The sequence below is a fragment of the Perna viridis genome, chromosome 9, assembly GCF_037379345.1.
Source record: "Perna viridis isolate PV_CMFRI_1.1 ecotype Kerala chromosome 9, ASM3737934v1, whole genome shotgun sequence".
Lineage (NCBI taxonomy): Eukaryota > Metazoa > Mollusca > Bivalvia > Mytilida > Mytilidae > Perna > Perna viridis.
Window position 1 is genome coordinate 6734211 of NC_142453.1, and position 15500 is coordinate 6749710.

Genomic DNA, 15500 nt, shown 5'->3' on the forward strand with positions numbered 1-15500 from the left:
AACAGACAGCCAAACACAAATATAGATACGGAATTCTCGGTATTATTAAAGTAGGCTAAAACTGATAAAACTAGTTGTAGACTTGCTACAAGTCTCTATGTAATATATATTTCATTTGATTAAATTAAATATCCATTCACTGTCCAGCTCTCTACAGTACAGCCGCTGGATAGTGAATGAAGATATTTAATCAAATAAAATATATAGTACAGAGAGACTTGTAGAAGTCTAAACTAGTTGATCCTGACCGCAAATTTCATGTGTCTGTCCACAGTCAAGAGATGTGGGTCATTAATGTAGTATTTGTGTTGATAAAATACTACATTTTAGTGTAACACAAGAAGTGTCATCGTTCTGTTACCATGTATTATATTTATTTTTTTATCAGATGTTTATAGTTTTTTCTATAACAATACTGCTGACCATATACATGTAGGCTCTTACAAGAAAGGCATACACAAACAGTTAGAGTCTATTTTTTTAATTACAATGCATTCCGAGGAAATTTATTCAAACTTTCCAGATGTGGATTTTTCAATAAATAATACGAGTGATGCAAGTAAAGTTTGGCACTCTTGAAATAATATATATTAGGATTTCCCCAATTCAAAACAGTGACTTCCTTCTTTTGCATAAATTCAAAAGGGTGAAGGGTCAAGGACCTACAAGATGTGACTCTCCTTGATCCATATCATACATCAAATTGTGTTGAACTATATGCTGATACTTTAAATGTGGTTGTATAGGATGTACTAAAAATGTAAAGCCCAAAAAATAAATACCAGACTAGATTTATATACATCGAAATTCAAAAGTATTATAATAAACTATACAAGCAAAAATATGTTGGATTTACTGAGACTGTTTTAAAGTGGAAAAAGGGGGGTTATTAAATAGACATTTGTTCTTGAGAAAAAAAAGACAAAACTAACGCACAGCAAAATAAAATCTCATCATCCTCAAATTACCAACACATGATTAACTTTCTTTACACATAGCCAATATACTGCGAGATAGAAAAAAACAAAACCTATCAACTGATTTTAAAGGTACCTGGAGGTAAAAATTTATGAATAAATAATTTAAAAATTTAATAAAAACAAAGCACTATTTAATCAACAGCTGAGCTTTGATGAGAATATATTATTACCATTACCACATCATAGCAGAGATTCATTGCTAGATTGTACAGGGGAGTTAACTCAGTTGAATCAGGGGAGTTAACAAACAGTTCAATTGGTTTCATGACCTTCACAAAAGGCTATAAACCCATCTTATATAAATCTAACATTAGTTGTAATGTAAAAATACAAACCATACATTACTTCACTATTACAGTACTAATATACAAATTTAACAATTAAACATACACACTTATAAATAGCTATAAAATTGCTATAGAGAGGTCAACAACTGGAGATTCAAATTTTACAACAACAAAAAAAAAACTTCATGGAAGCCATGATTTATGAATTTACTCTGATATGACTAAAGAAAAATTGTTCTAATGCTAAAGATGAGGTCTGCAAGCGAGTTATTATGCTCCTAAATTTCGATGTGGTGTAATGTCTAATAAGCATGTTGGGCTACAAACAGGGAATCAGATCCAGCGGTACCAGCCAAACCTCCGGAGAATTTACCGACAGCAGCTAATCCATTTGCCTGTAAAAATAAATGTAGCAAATCAAATTTGAGGTTATGAAAAGTAAGTGTAAATGAAATGTGATTGATCCATCTATGTTTATCTGTGAGGGTGAATTTGTCTTTACTGTTCACACTATTTCTGTATTCACATTGTGTGACAGTGACATGTGGAGAGATAGATGTTTGAAATGGAATATTGAAAATGAAAAAAATGGTTGCAATGATATGAACTGCCTGTCAGCGTGTATGTCATGTTTTTTGTAAATAGTAAAGCTAGTCTGAAAAAAAAAAAACAAAAACAAAGAGTGAATTGTATCATTTTTCACCCAGATTGTATTTTTATATAAATATGACCACTCAAATTTTAAATTTACAACAGGTACGACCAATGACTGAAAGATTCCCTAAAATTGAAAAAGAAACTGATAAGGGAAATGTTTCCTGAAAGTAAAATTTTAGTTAGTTTACTTTTTGTATTTACAATGTACCAGAAATGTAGTTTATTAAAGATATTCATTATTGTAATGTTTTTTCGCTCTTGTTTCACTACCTTCTAAAAAGTTGAATAAAAATTATTAATTAAAATAAAAAACCACTGCAAACAACACTGATCACAATAATTTTGGAATCAATTCTGTTACTCAGTATCTGACCTGTTAATCCCACTTTAAGACCAACCACGCTTTCAGTTATAATTAATGAAGATAATATGTAAAATCTTACTTTGTGCCATTTTAATATGGGTACCATAGAGAGATCCACAGAGCATTATTTGCTGTCAAATTTCATAAAAAGTACGGCAAAAACGTAATGGTAAACATCTCTGAAGTATTTTAATCTACATATTGGCCTTAAGATTCTAACCTTTGCCCTCTTCATGAGTTCATCCTGAGCACCTTTAACATTTTCATCTTTTCCTTGCCATGCTTTCAGTACAGAAGCCTGTAGAGCTCGGCCGAAGGAGAATGTGAGGGCCCATGGTTTCTTTCCTGGACATGTGTTGATGGCATTGAGATTAACAGTGGCATCATCTTCTGACTGACCACCAGATAAAAATGTAACTCCTGAAACATGAAAGATAACCTATATCATGAAATACTTCAAGGAAGAAAAGCATTTAAGCCAGGATTTGACATTAACTTCATTTCTCCATTTGTTTAGTGGTCAACAGGACTACTTCAAATGTAAAATAAGTAGTCCGCAGATGGCAATGAAGGTTCTGTTCTTAGATTTTATGAAAAATTAGGCAAAATTTAGATAGTTGATAAGACTATCGAGGAAATTTTTTAAGCTTAAGGAGTCCTCTCCAAAATTAGGGTGGCATAGGACTAAAAGACTACTGTTAATGTCAATCCCTGTAAGCCAGATAAAATCCAAGAAAACATCAAATATTTTCCGGGATATTCATCTCAGTATTAACTATTTTGCATATTTCACCTATAAATGACCGTCTTGTTTTAAAAATATGACCAAAAAACCGTACAACAGAAAGCAAAACCACATAAGGAGGCAGACCTAGGGTAAGGAACACAGCTCTCAACAATCACTGGAACGTTTTTATTCAGCATTTTACATCAGTCTCATGTAAGCACCTATACAACTTGGGCTGATTTTGTTCTGCTTCAAATGAAAGCTTGAAAGGCTTTGGTGAACTTGATTATGGTACAAATATATCCCTGATTTCAAGAGTTAAGTCCCTTACCCAAGGTCTACCACCTTAAATCTAGAAGAACATTGATGTCAAAATCTCATGTTCATTGTGGTCTAATACAACAGAAAAGGCTACTTGGAAATTATCAGTAAATTTGGAATTCCTTCTTTAATTTCTTTCAGTTCACATTAATTTTAAAATAACCTGAACAAATAACAAAGTTTTACCTGGAACTGCTGGGGGTACAGCTCTACTCAGGGCAGTTACTGTGGCGAGAGCATTCTCTGCTGGTGAATTTCTCTTGGCACAGCTCATACCAGCAGTGACCATGTTAGGTTTCAATAAGGTTCCTTCCAAGAAGACGTGATGATCAGCTAATGCCTTGTATGTAAACGCTAGCACCTATGAAATAATGACCGTGTTGATGGTAAAGATAATTGCTGATTGCCTTAAACAAAATTAATTTTTAATCTAATGAGTCCGCATGACAATAGTAAGAATAGTGAAAATGGTCCTTGATAATCTGTTAGCTGCTATTTTGCCAATAACATTTCTTACGTAAAGTTTCTTGCCATAATTGCCCTTTTCAATATACTGTACTGTGTTTGGTTCACGTGTCTGACTTGTTATTCTTAACCATTTAATCCCAAACCAGAGCAGTTATATTGATGGCTTATAAAAGCATAATGAAACCAAAATTCCTTCGAATGCACAATGAAAATTGAAAACCATGCAATCTAAAAAGAGAAACATAATCTTCCGGATGAATTAATAAAAATTGTTATTTTCCCACGTGTAAAGACGTAAGTACAAACATTAAAGGCCAAAGATCTTGTAAGGTTACCTCTTCTGTGACTTTCTGTGCTGTGGCCAGATCATGTTCTCCATCAGGCAATACTTCTGGTTCAACAATGGGTACCAGTCCATTCTATTAATAGATTCCAATAGAAATTACTTTTTTATTCATCTTAGCAATATATATATATATAAAGGTCTGAAAAATTCCCGAACGATGTTAGAACTGTCAAATTTGGGATGCAAATTTTTAGTCACTCCCTCCGCGGGATTCTAACTTATACCACTGTGACATCTATGGCAACTGCCCTAGACCATAATCTTAAACATACCGGAAATGGGCCTAAAAAATCTTTCATTTTTCTTGAGTATATTTTTTTGGGGGGACAAATTTCCAACCATCAATTTATCACAGGTTCATGTAATTTTACAATGTAAGTTCCAACCCTTACATGTACAAAATCAGCTGCAGGTTTGATTTCCTTAAGTCTTACTTAGATATTCTCTAATATAAAGTGAGTTTTCTAGCACTTAGACATTGATTTTGGACTACAATTCTACCCTAAGTACCAAGCAACAGTGATTTAACTTCTTGACAACTGACCTGTTGACAAATGCTTGCATATCTGGCTAAAACATTGGCATTCTCCAGCATAGCTTGGTAAGATGGTGTGTATTGCTGGATCTTTAATACACATCTCCACTTGGCAAACTGAGCACCATCTTTCTTGTACTGGGCACATCTCTCTGACAGACCATCAAGACCTAAAAAAAAAAGAAACACTTTAAAACTATGCCTCTGTAATACATTTACTCTAGTCTCAGTACAAAGGAGAATCCAACAGAACCATGTTTTGTTTTTTTGTTGTTGTTGTTTTACCAGGGATTGAATTTCAGAATTTTTTCCACTAGCTAAATTTAGGAAGTACTGAAAATTTACACTGGCTAAATTTGAAGTTTTTGGGTTATTTCGAGACTTTATCTATAAGACATATAGAATTCCACTTGCAAACCAGTGGATATAATTTCTACTAACAAAATTGAATTTCAACTTGCATTTAGCAAGTATTTCCCCTTAATTCAATCATTGGTTTAACTATACACATAGTGCAGGAATGAAAATAAATTCCTTTGAAGATTTTTTAGCAAGCCTAAACCATATTCATCTTCCGATATAACTACACGTTACATTTACATGAACACACAATGAAATAGTAGAAAAACAGTCATAAAATAGGTCTACATTTTTTGTGGGAGAAGGGAAGTAACTCTAGATCAACCAATGAACACAAAAATATAAATATAATCTTGACAAATTGTTTAAATGCCTGTGGGCTGATACAGTATGTCTCTCCTTGTCCTTACAAAGAATATATATCAAGATCTACTCTTTTGTTCCACACCAGCAATATAATAGAACTAAAGGATAAAATTGACCAATGTACAATGTGTGAATAATGGCAGATGGCCAAGAATCTAAGGTCAATTAATGTGTAACAAGTTTATCATGTACATGTCTCCTCAAGCAATTATACATGAACATGGACTGAATTCAGACCATTTACTGCATCAGTCCACAACTACTAGTCTAATTTTAACTATAACACTATGTGATGGAAAATTACTGTACTAAGGTTAACAGTACATGTAATCAGCCTTCAGTTTGTGGACTTAAACAAAGTGGGGAAAGGTGATTTCTGAGCAGTTTCAATATTTATGTTGATAATAATTTAAATTTGGACAAAACTTTCTGTAATAATGATTGTATATAGAATATGCTGTAAACAGTACTTAAGAAAATTTGTAGCAGACATTTGCTACAGATGTTAGGCATGCACAAATTTTACAAGTCACGACTAACAGATAAATGGTTTTCTGGGAGACAATAATTCCTGTACCTCCAAAGAAAATCAATAAGGCCAACAATAATAAATTATCTGTTTTGCCTCCTCTACTTAATAAATAAAAAGTTTATTTCAATACTGCAAATGTGCTTGTATACTGATTGAATGATTTAGCCACTAGCCCGAAGCTCAAGTCTAGTAAAAATCAGTTCAGGCTAGTGAAATGAGGTGTACATTTCTGGTTTCAGGCTAGCTGAAGCCTATACAGTCCTCTATTATGTGGGCTAGTCATTGACAATTTTGAAAGAAAGGATTGCAATCAAACTGCTAATTGAGAAGATAAGCAAACAGTACCTTTTTAGACTTGAAAACTGAAGTACAATGGCCAAACTAAGTCCTCAAGGACAGAATCTGCTAGGCCTATATGACCACAGAGCGGTCATATTGTACGGTTTTATTGTTTTCTTTGTCAAGTTTACACATATTTATATAGTGTAATATATTTAAACAGTAATTTATGCATTTATTTTACATTCTTTCAAATTTTAAACAGATTTAACATCAATTTACATAATAAAACTGTGATGAGATCGGTCATCGGTCATAAGTAATCGATCCATCAGCGATCAATCAGTCAACGGTCATCGATCCATCAAATTGGTGTGCGGATCGGTTCAAGGACTGTATAGAAACACTAGATTCAAATTTTTCTTCAGTGCCAGTTTATATTACCTTGTGTAGTGCATTCATTGTCTGTTCCAGCCAAAGGGACAACACCTTTGTCGACTTTGATTCCTGGAATGATGCCGACAGATTGTAGGAGTTTTGGGAATGGGGTACCATCTTTGGCTTTTTGATAAAATGTCTCATGGAACATGATCACACCGCTGATGTTTTCAGCCAACGATTTGTCACATGTGAACAGGAGTTCTCTGTACCGACGACGGTTTTCTTCTGTGTTCTCCACATTGATGGGGGCAAATCTTTTTCCAATGGATCCTGAAAAAGCAAGGAAGATTAAATTAATATCGACCAATTCACTGAGAAATCTAAAAAGGATAAATTATATGAGCATGAACCTTTAAAGGTTTCAAATTTTCACAGTGTATCAATAAAGAAATGTAATAATAAAAATCATATACATGTAACAGAAAGGGAGATAAGTACCAGACAGGTGTCATATGATTTTTTTACCCCTGCGAAATACTGACCACCTGGTTAAAATAAATGATATCTTAACCCCCTAATACTGACCCCGGGGGGGTTATTTTAATACAGACGGGGGTTAAATTATCATAACAGAGGGTTACAATATTGCAGCATGGGGTTTCAAATATCACAGCAGGGAGTTAATTTATCACACCAGAGGGGTTAAAATATCACAGCAGGGAGTTCAAATATTGTAAGGGGGGTCAAAATTTCTCTATGATATTTTAACTCCATGGTTAACATTTCAAGGGAGTCAAAATATTGTATGACACCAGTAAATAAAATGTACTGACAAAATCAAGGATATACCTGAGGCTGAACAAAATAAAATTAACCACTATGTTCTTGATTGGGTAGAAGTACTACTTAACCATATTTTAAAAAACGACAAAAGTTGATCAGGAATTCCATGGTTTAAATTAAAACAATCTTTGGTAGGAAGAACTGTTAGGATTTCTATGTTTTCAATCATGAAAGTCTATAAGTCTTTACAAGAATTAAGGATCAGGTCAGTTAAGATTGGAAAAAAAGCACACAAGTCTCTCCATGAATAATAGGAAAACTAATTGGAAACAGTGAATAACCAAAATATGATCACAAGTGCCTAAGAATGCCTATATTTTATGACTGCGCAGAACTTGTTCTACACATGAGTTAAATCATAATGCATTCTTGGCATGAGATAATTATTGATTATCCAATGATTTATCATATAGGTTTTCTCCATTATTCGTTGATATTTTCAACATAAATTTAAACTTTTGTGAACGGCGGATTGATATTCGTGTTGGGAAACTGTGGAAGAAAGTGTGAGAGTGAAATTACCATTTCTATTTCACATTGTGAATTATGGAAACTTTTTACACTGAGAACATTCGTTAATTTACTGCAATCTATATAATAAATGATTAAATCTTATTTAAAATATCACCTGATTTGCAGAAATGGCCATCATTTGTTTTTTAAGTGTCAGTAACTCGAGGTACAGTATCATATGAAATGCATTGTAATTTCATTATCAAAGGGAGATAACTCACTTTTCCTCATCATTCTAATGTAACTTTACAAACTCTAAAATTTCTAAGACAAAGAAACTGTCAATTGGACTCATTAGACCATAAACTAAGTTCACTCACTGGAAAGCTGAAATTCACGTTTTATTGCAGAGGATGATTTTTATTTTTTTTAAATTTTGCCTGATTCTAACAGATTCCTGTACTTTAAAGGTTAGAGTATACAACCATTCTTATAATATCAATAGAGGATCACAGAGATGGCATGCAGACAAATTGAAATCAGCGTATGGTTCAATAACTGCACCCATTTAATAACCATATATACTGTAAGGATAATACTACTTGGTGTTTATATCTAAAAATAAAATCTGATTTGAAAAGAGAGGATTAGACTTCTACCAAGTCGACTCAATTTGAATACAAGTAATAGAATGCACTAAATCAAGACATCATGTACAGTGTATGTGAACATAGGAACATGTACTTGCATTGGTGTACTTTTACATTGCAGGTGAATTATGAGTACATGTATATCCGTACAAGTACATGTAGCTTGAATGTTAAGGTGTAAATAACAGTCTGTGGCTTTAGCAATTAAACCTGTGTCCATGTCTTGAAAGAAAAAAAAATGATTAGGCCAAGTAAGACAAAATGTCTGTTTTAAAGATTAAATTGGATGAAAAAAAGCATAGGGTAGGTAGATGAGATCCAAAAAAAATATATCGAAGAAAAAACCCAATACAATGATCTAGGGTAGGCAGAAGAAAACAGGGTACAGTAAGAAGGATAACCTGAATTTTTTTTTCCGTCTTCAGCTTGATACATGTACATGTATATGTACGGATAATAGTTCAACTCTATTTTGATATTCTTATTCCTTTTCAGTAAATTTTTAGTATGCTTGCCTCATATTTTCCCTTTTTGATATATATTTTTAATTAATGATATTTTCATAGTGTCATATATTCAATGCATTCATATCTTGATAGAAATTTTTAACGATGAATTAATTGGTTTTGAAATTTTAACTTTTTCCCCCATAGGATTTTATATTACTATACGTTTTATTTATTTATGTAGTATTTACTGCATGTTTTTTATATTGTACAGTGCTTTGAGTTATTTTTTATTACATTTTTTTAGATACGCACTTTATAAATATTATATAATATATAAAAAATAAATGATGTTTTTTTTCCAATTAGGTACACACTGAAACCTACATATTGATAGGGATTCAGGGATTTAAAAGTATTAAACACATGTACACTTTCACAGTAAAACACATGTACACTTTTACAGTGAAACACACATACACTTTTACAGTGAAACACATGTACACTTTTACAGTAAAACACATGTACACTTTTACAGTGAAACACACATACACTTTTACAGTAAAACACATGTATACTTTTACAGTAAAACACATTACACTTTTACAGTAAAACACATGTACACTTTTACAGTGAAACACATGTACATTTTTAAAGTAAAACACATGTACAATTTGACAGTATATCAAACAACTCACTTAGATATGATTTACATGTATGATGACTAATGTAGTTATACATATCAGACACCAAAACTCAACATATGCTAGTATATTCCCTATTTTGACACATTATACAACATGAAGATGTACACATGTATGGGATCGTTTTGTTAGTAATTCCCAGCTTGTACAGAGAGCTGATGCTGGACAGCAATCAAAATCACTTTCAATGTATGCCCATCCATATAAAGCAACACACTGAAAGCAAAATCAATCTGTCCAGGTGGAAATTTTTGTAATGAAAATCATTGAATAATTGATTCCATATAGTGAAATTGGCAAAGTACCACAAAATAGGGAATTGATATTTGACAGCTATCTAATTCACTTACAACATATGCCCCATCTACATGTATATAAAGTAATGCTAAATATGAATTAAACCTGCCCAGTAGGAGGTAATTTTTGCAATGAAAAATTTGATGGACAGAATGACAGATGGGCAAGATGAGTCCAATATTACATTTGTACCACCAACTTGTAAAATTGGGGTTTACGTAAAACCTCCAACCAGGAATCAAACTGATTGACTAGTGTTTTGAGTAGATTTTAAACATATGACATTCTAAAAAAAGTTTTGTAATGTACATGGTTAATCCAAGTAAAAGTCACCTTATCATGACAGATGCAGCTTACCTGTGGATTCGTCAGCAGCCAAAATTCCTTTGCCAGGAGCTACGATGGCATTGGCAATTTGTCGGAGCTCATCCTCCTGTTCTTTAGAAAGGTATTGTGGAAAAACTGGCATCTTTGGTCTGGGAAGACAAAATCAGCTATTTGTAAAATGCATAAATGTGATCAGGTGAAATAAAACAGCTTTATACTGAAAATTAGATTAACATTGATTGATTGCAAGGGTAGAAGCTACGTGATACATGTATCAAACTTCAAGCTTAAGGGATTCAAATTTGTTGTTTTGTTTTTAAATCTATGAACCTTTGATGATTAAAGGTAATAACTCCTAAAATAAAATACAATCAGCTATAGGGTTTAATTCCTTTGATGTTTATAGCTTCTAATATGACCCAAATTAAAGACACACAGAAGCAACTAAACCTTGGACCTGTCTGACCTACAACAGTAACAAGCAGAATTTATGCAAAGGTATGTACAGAGTGGATACAAATCGCTTCCCCTTTTTCTCTACAAACCCCCTAAACACATAAATCAGGGATTACATTTTATTTCTACCACTATATGCATTTTCAAGTCCAGTTATATCAAGTAACAGTCATACATGTACAAGCATATTATACAACCAAATAACAGTATTTACTCTACCAATACATGTACATGTATGTACTATTCCCCTGAATACACATATCAGCATGATCAGTAGAGAAGATATGTGATAATAATCAGTGAGACAATTCTCAATAAAATATATGTCATGACGACATGTAAATAGGGTGTCTGAAGACTGGTTAACATTTATTCAAAGCATCACATCTATAATGATTTTATAGGCCTGGCAGAACTTGCTTATTCTGTTGGCCCCAATGCCTGACAGGATATTGTTTTTTGCATTTCTGAAGAAAATGATTCAATTGATGTATGATTTTACTAGCCAAAAAAATGGGCATTGGTGAAATTAGAAGTTATATATACCGTAAAATAAGAAACTTAATGAACTAATGGTAAAATCTACATTTCAGACATCTCGAAACTTGATGACGTGTTACCGGATATTGGTACCAGCTGCTTGGAAGTTTTAGTCTGACCACACTGACCAAAAAGATACCTGCCTGTCAAGTGTGTTCATGTTTTCAAATTGGAATCGCCCACTGTACTTGAGAATGGACATATATACTAACCACTTAGGTCACACTTGTTTAAACTATCAAAATTGATGATTGGCTTATGAAAAAAAAGTCTGTCGACAATCATGTCTGTATAGTTATTGGGAAGAGGCCAAAGTTACATGAGTAGTGGTTGTTGTCGCATCTGGTGTTGTGAATACATAATTTTTGACACAAATACACTTATAAACCCATGAAATCAAACAGTCAAACTTATTGTTATGGAATGGAATTAAACAGTACATGTATATTATTGAACCTTACAGATAAATTAACCAGAAATTTGGTCTATTCTATTGGACCTTCCCAAATAGTACCAATCAGCTGGACTGGCAATTTATGAGATGTCTGCAATTTGAACAATCAGATTTCTGATTTAAATTGGAAAAAAATCGTGTTTGTGAAATACATGTACTTTCTTTACTGTTCGGGAATTCATTACATGTACATACATTTCCGGTTTTTTCATTAAGAATTGGCTGCCTGCCAATTTGACCGCCTCAATCTACTGACTGGCCACTAAAATTGTGTTTGGAAAAAAAAATATTTCAGGTATTTTTATTATTCAAATAGTCGTTGTTGAGTCTTGTCTGAATAATTGATTCGATATAATTTATTTTTGTCACTAAAATAGATCGCGTGTATATCATTTCCTTGTTGTTATGAGCTACCTAATGGATGAATGTTAACAAATTTTCATTGGTCGCAAGTATTTTTGGTCATGAATTTCTCATTCATTGCAGCATTTAAATGAAACAGACTTTTGATAAAGGTTTCAAGTTGACAAATAAGCAATTACCAATTATTTTGTGCTGAAAAAAAAAGCTAAACAAAGGTAAAGATTCTATGAAAACATATCAAAGCATGTGGTTCGTATTTGGAATTGCCCCATACTCATCCTTTTTCCCAATATTTGTTGTAATTTGTGCAAATGAGTGCAGGAATTTTTTTTGTTGACAATGAGTCAACATGCGAAAAAAACTTTTACAGAATATGATTTAAGGGACAACCATTCAATTCAGCTGGGGAAGGGCAGTTCGGTAAAAATATTCTTGCAACCCTAAATTTGAAAAGAACATATCTGGCCTTTGCTCCCAAGAAAATTTTAAAAAATTTGACCACAGATGCAACACTGCTATAAATAATAAAAGAAAATAAATACATTGTAATGTGAAAAAATTCAGCACAAGGAACCACAATCATGTTATGGAATTTCATTTAATAAATGTTTAGTTTTTGTTCCTATGCTTTTATTTGCATGTGTGAGTGTTCAAATTTTGTAACAAGTAAATTAAAAAGCCTAAGAACAAAACATGACATTTATCAAAATTTCATATAAAATGGCATAGTATTAAACAGTCAACAAAGTTTATCAACACAAGTCTAGAAATGGATCTGGTGGGAATCATGGGGAGCTCCTGGATTTCAGGGTTTTGAGACTAAATCAGTTATGATTTATCATATATATATCTTGATTTCAAATTCATATATTTCATACAAAACAGAAGCAAATATTGCACACTTAATCCCATATATTAAAGGGATATCAAAATCTGAGTTCAAAATAAGCTAAAATCCAGGAGCTTCGCGGGCCTTATCACCCTTGGCCCCCTAACCACGGTGTTGCCACCTGGGGGCCTTGAACCCCTGGACCCCTCGCTGAGTATATAAATTTGGTACCCCCTTATTTCTGTAAAGTACCTCCTGCTTGAAAAGTTAATGAAACCCTTGCGTTTCCAAACCTTTCCCTATTATATATACTCAACCCAAAACAAATTTAAGATTTAAATAAGAGCAGTGCTCCAGGACAGCCACCTGGCTGCAAAAAATGCAACAGGTTATTACCATATATGGAATATTGAAAGTGGATTCTGAAAATGTAGAGCCTAAGGCCTTGCCCTTTTAACAAGAATTTCTTTCCTGATCATGACTTACATGTACATGTACAAGTACATAATGATGTTCTAAAGGGTATGACATTTTTGACTAGTTCGGCCCCAAAATTCTATTTTAATAAGTCAGGTAAATATAAGTATGTGTGACCTTGACCTTAGACCTATTGACTCTAAAATCAAAAGGTGTCTTCCTAAATATCTCACAAGCCTTTAACTGTTTTAGTTTAAAAGGTCCCAGAAATCAATATTCATTACATATGACCTTGACCTTTGATCTACTGACCCCAAAATTGTATGACATTTAAAATTGGTTCATGCAAAAGTTGTGCCCTGGAAACCAATTTAGGATTCATGGACTAAAAGCCAGTTTTTCTACCCCCCTTGCTGTTGCAAAAAGCAAGCTCAGGTGGATATTAAACAAGCAAAGGGTGCAAACTTCCTTTTTAAAATATATAAAACTAAAGGGCAAGATTAGTTAATGATAGAACAATTTATTTCTGTAAACATTGATCAAGCAATAAGAAATTGAAGATGGTTAGGGCAATCAAAATTATTAAATATTCTGACAAGATACATGTATACAAGTACAAATGCATGTGTCATAGTATTTCCTTGATTTAATGAGAATGATAAAATTTCTTGCATTAGACAACACACATCATGACATAATATACATGTACATATGTACATAAAAGCATATATAGTACTGAGAATGGCATATACACATGAATGATGGTTAACTTCAAGGGTTGTCAGTGAAAAACCTAAAAAAATTGAAGACATGTACATGTACAATGTTAATGGGACCTAATCAGACAGTGATTAAATCATGCAGCAATTAACAATAACTTAAAGACAACAAATTTGTTTCCTCAACCCTAAGATGGTGAAATACTGAAAACCTAAAAGTTCACATTGAACATGTACATAACGAAATGCTAATTCCAATTTTCAGCAATAGAAACAAAATATATCCATCTGCCATTTTATGATTCTTTAACACAGAACAAGATACGATCCCTACTTTTAAAAAAATGACATTAAAAAAGATTCCACGTATATTAACTTGCAATCTAGCACAGCAGTCAAGACTCACTTGAATCAATTGTTCAAAGAAAATAATAAATAAATAATTACTTACAATCACAAGTACAAGGAATGTTCTCTAACGTTCTAAGACCTAGGACATGCACAAATGTCTTGACGGGTTATAAATCAAGACAGACACAGGATGAGAGAATTCCAAGGACAAGGTCGAATACATTCACCTTCGCTCAACGTGAGCCTTGACATTGAATCGAATTATTTCTGATAACCAAGCTAAAAATCTTCTATCGACAATTAAAATAACACAAAATGTTACTTAAGTCATTGTTGTACATAACATAGAAGACAGCAAACGTGTCATATCGAAATTACCTTGTTTTCGAAGCTGCGAAGTTTCGAAGAGGAGAACAACTGTCGGCAAGAAAAAGTACACAACTTCCGTATTTTGGTTGTTACGTCACTGTGCAAAGAACGGTAACTCGAGATTTGAGAAGATTGCAGAGCAATCCTTATATAGATTCAATCGGAAATTATTATGAGTGCAATCAGTCTTTTCCTAAGATGAAGAGTTATTTCGAACATGAATACAAGTATAGACTAAAGACAATCGCAATTGAATCCTTAGTAATGATTATCATCAGGACGGTTTTATCCTTTTGACTTGATTTCTGTCTGTTTGTTTTATTTTCAACGCTTTTTAGGTTGAAGCAGGCTCTGATTTTATAACAGGAAATAGTCACTCCCCAAGTTCAGTCATCACATTTTTTAAATGTACATCTCTGGCCTTTATACTGTGTATAAACATAAATCTTATATAAGGTTTACAGTGTCTTGACTTACTTTGTATATAAATAAATACTTCAAAAATTTAATAGCCAGTCCTCCTATTACATAACATTCAATTTCAGATCAATAGATATAAAACCTCGGGAATTTCTGCAAAAATACAAAATATATTATGTCAAAATTAACCTGTAAAAATATTTTAGCACATTTACAAATGTCTAGCTCTTTTCTGGTGGAGCTACATAGAGACTCACAA

General features: G+C 32.9%; 1 protein-coding gene across 2 annotated transcripts; it reads right to left on the reverse strand.

Moving 5' to 3' along the window:
- Nucleotides 1–465: 465 nt before the first annotated feature.
- LOC148606487 (fructose-bisphosphate aldolase-like) lies at nt 466–14924 on the reverse strand. 2 transcript variants are annotated; one of them, XM_088546921.1, is made up of 8 exons: nt 14831–14924; nt 10354–10472; nt 6667–6933; nt 4695–4855; nt 4140–4223; nt 3523–3697; nt 2509–2708; nt 466–1662 (listed from the first exon to the last, which is right to left on the reverse strand). In XM_088546921.1, exons 2-8 carry the CDS (start codon nt 10463–10465, stop codon nt 1570–1572), a joined length of 1092 nt encoding a protein of 363 aa, XP_088403047.1. In that variant the 5' UTR covers nt 10466–10472; nt 14831–14924; the 3' UTR covers nt 466–1569. The 2 variants fall into 2 exon arrangements, with proteins under 2 accessions (XP_088403047.1, XP_088403048.1); XM_088546922.1 differs by lacking the exon at nt 14831–14924 and adding an exon at nt 14553–14661.
- Between the last annotated feature and the right edge of the window lie 576 nt (nt 14925–15500).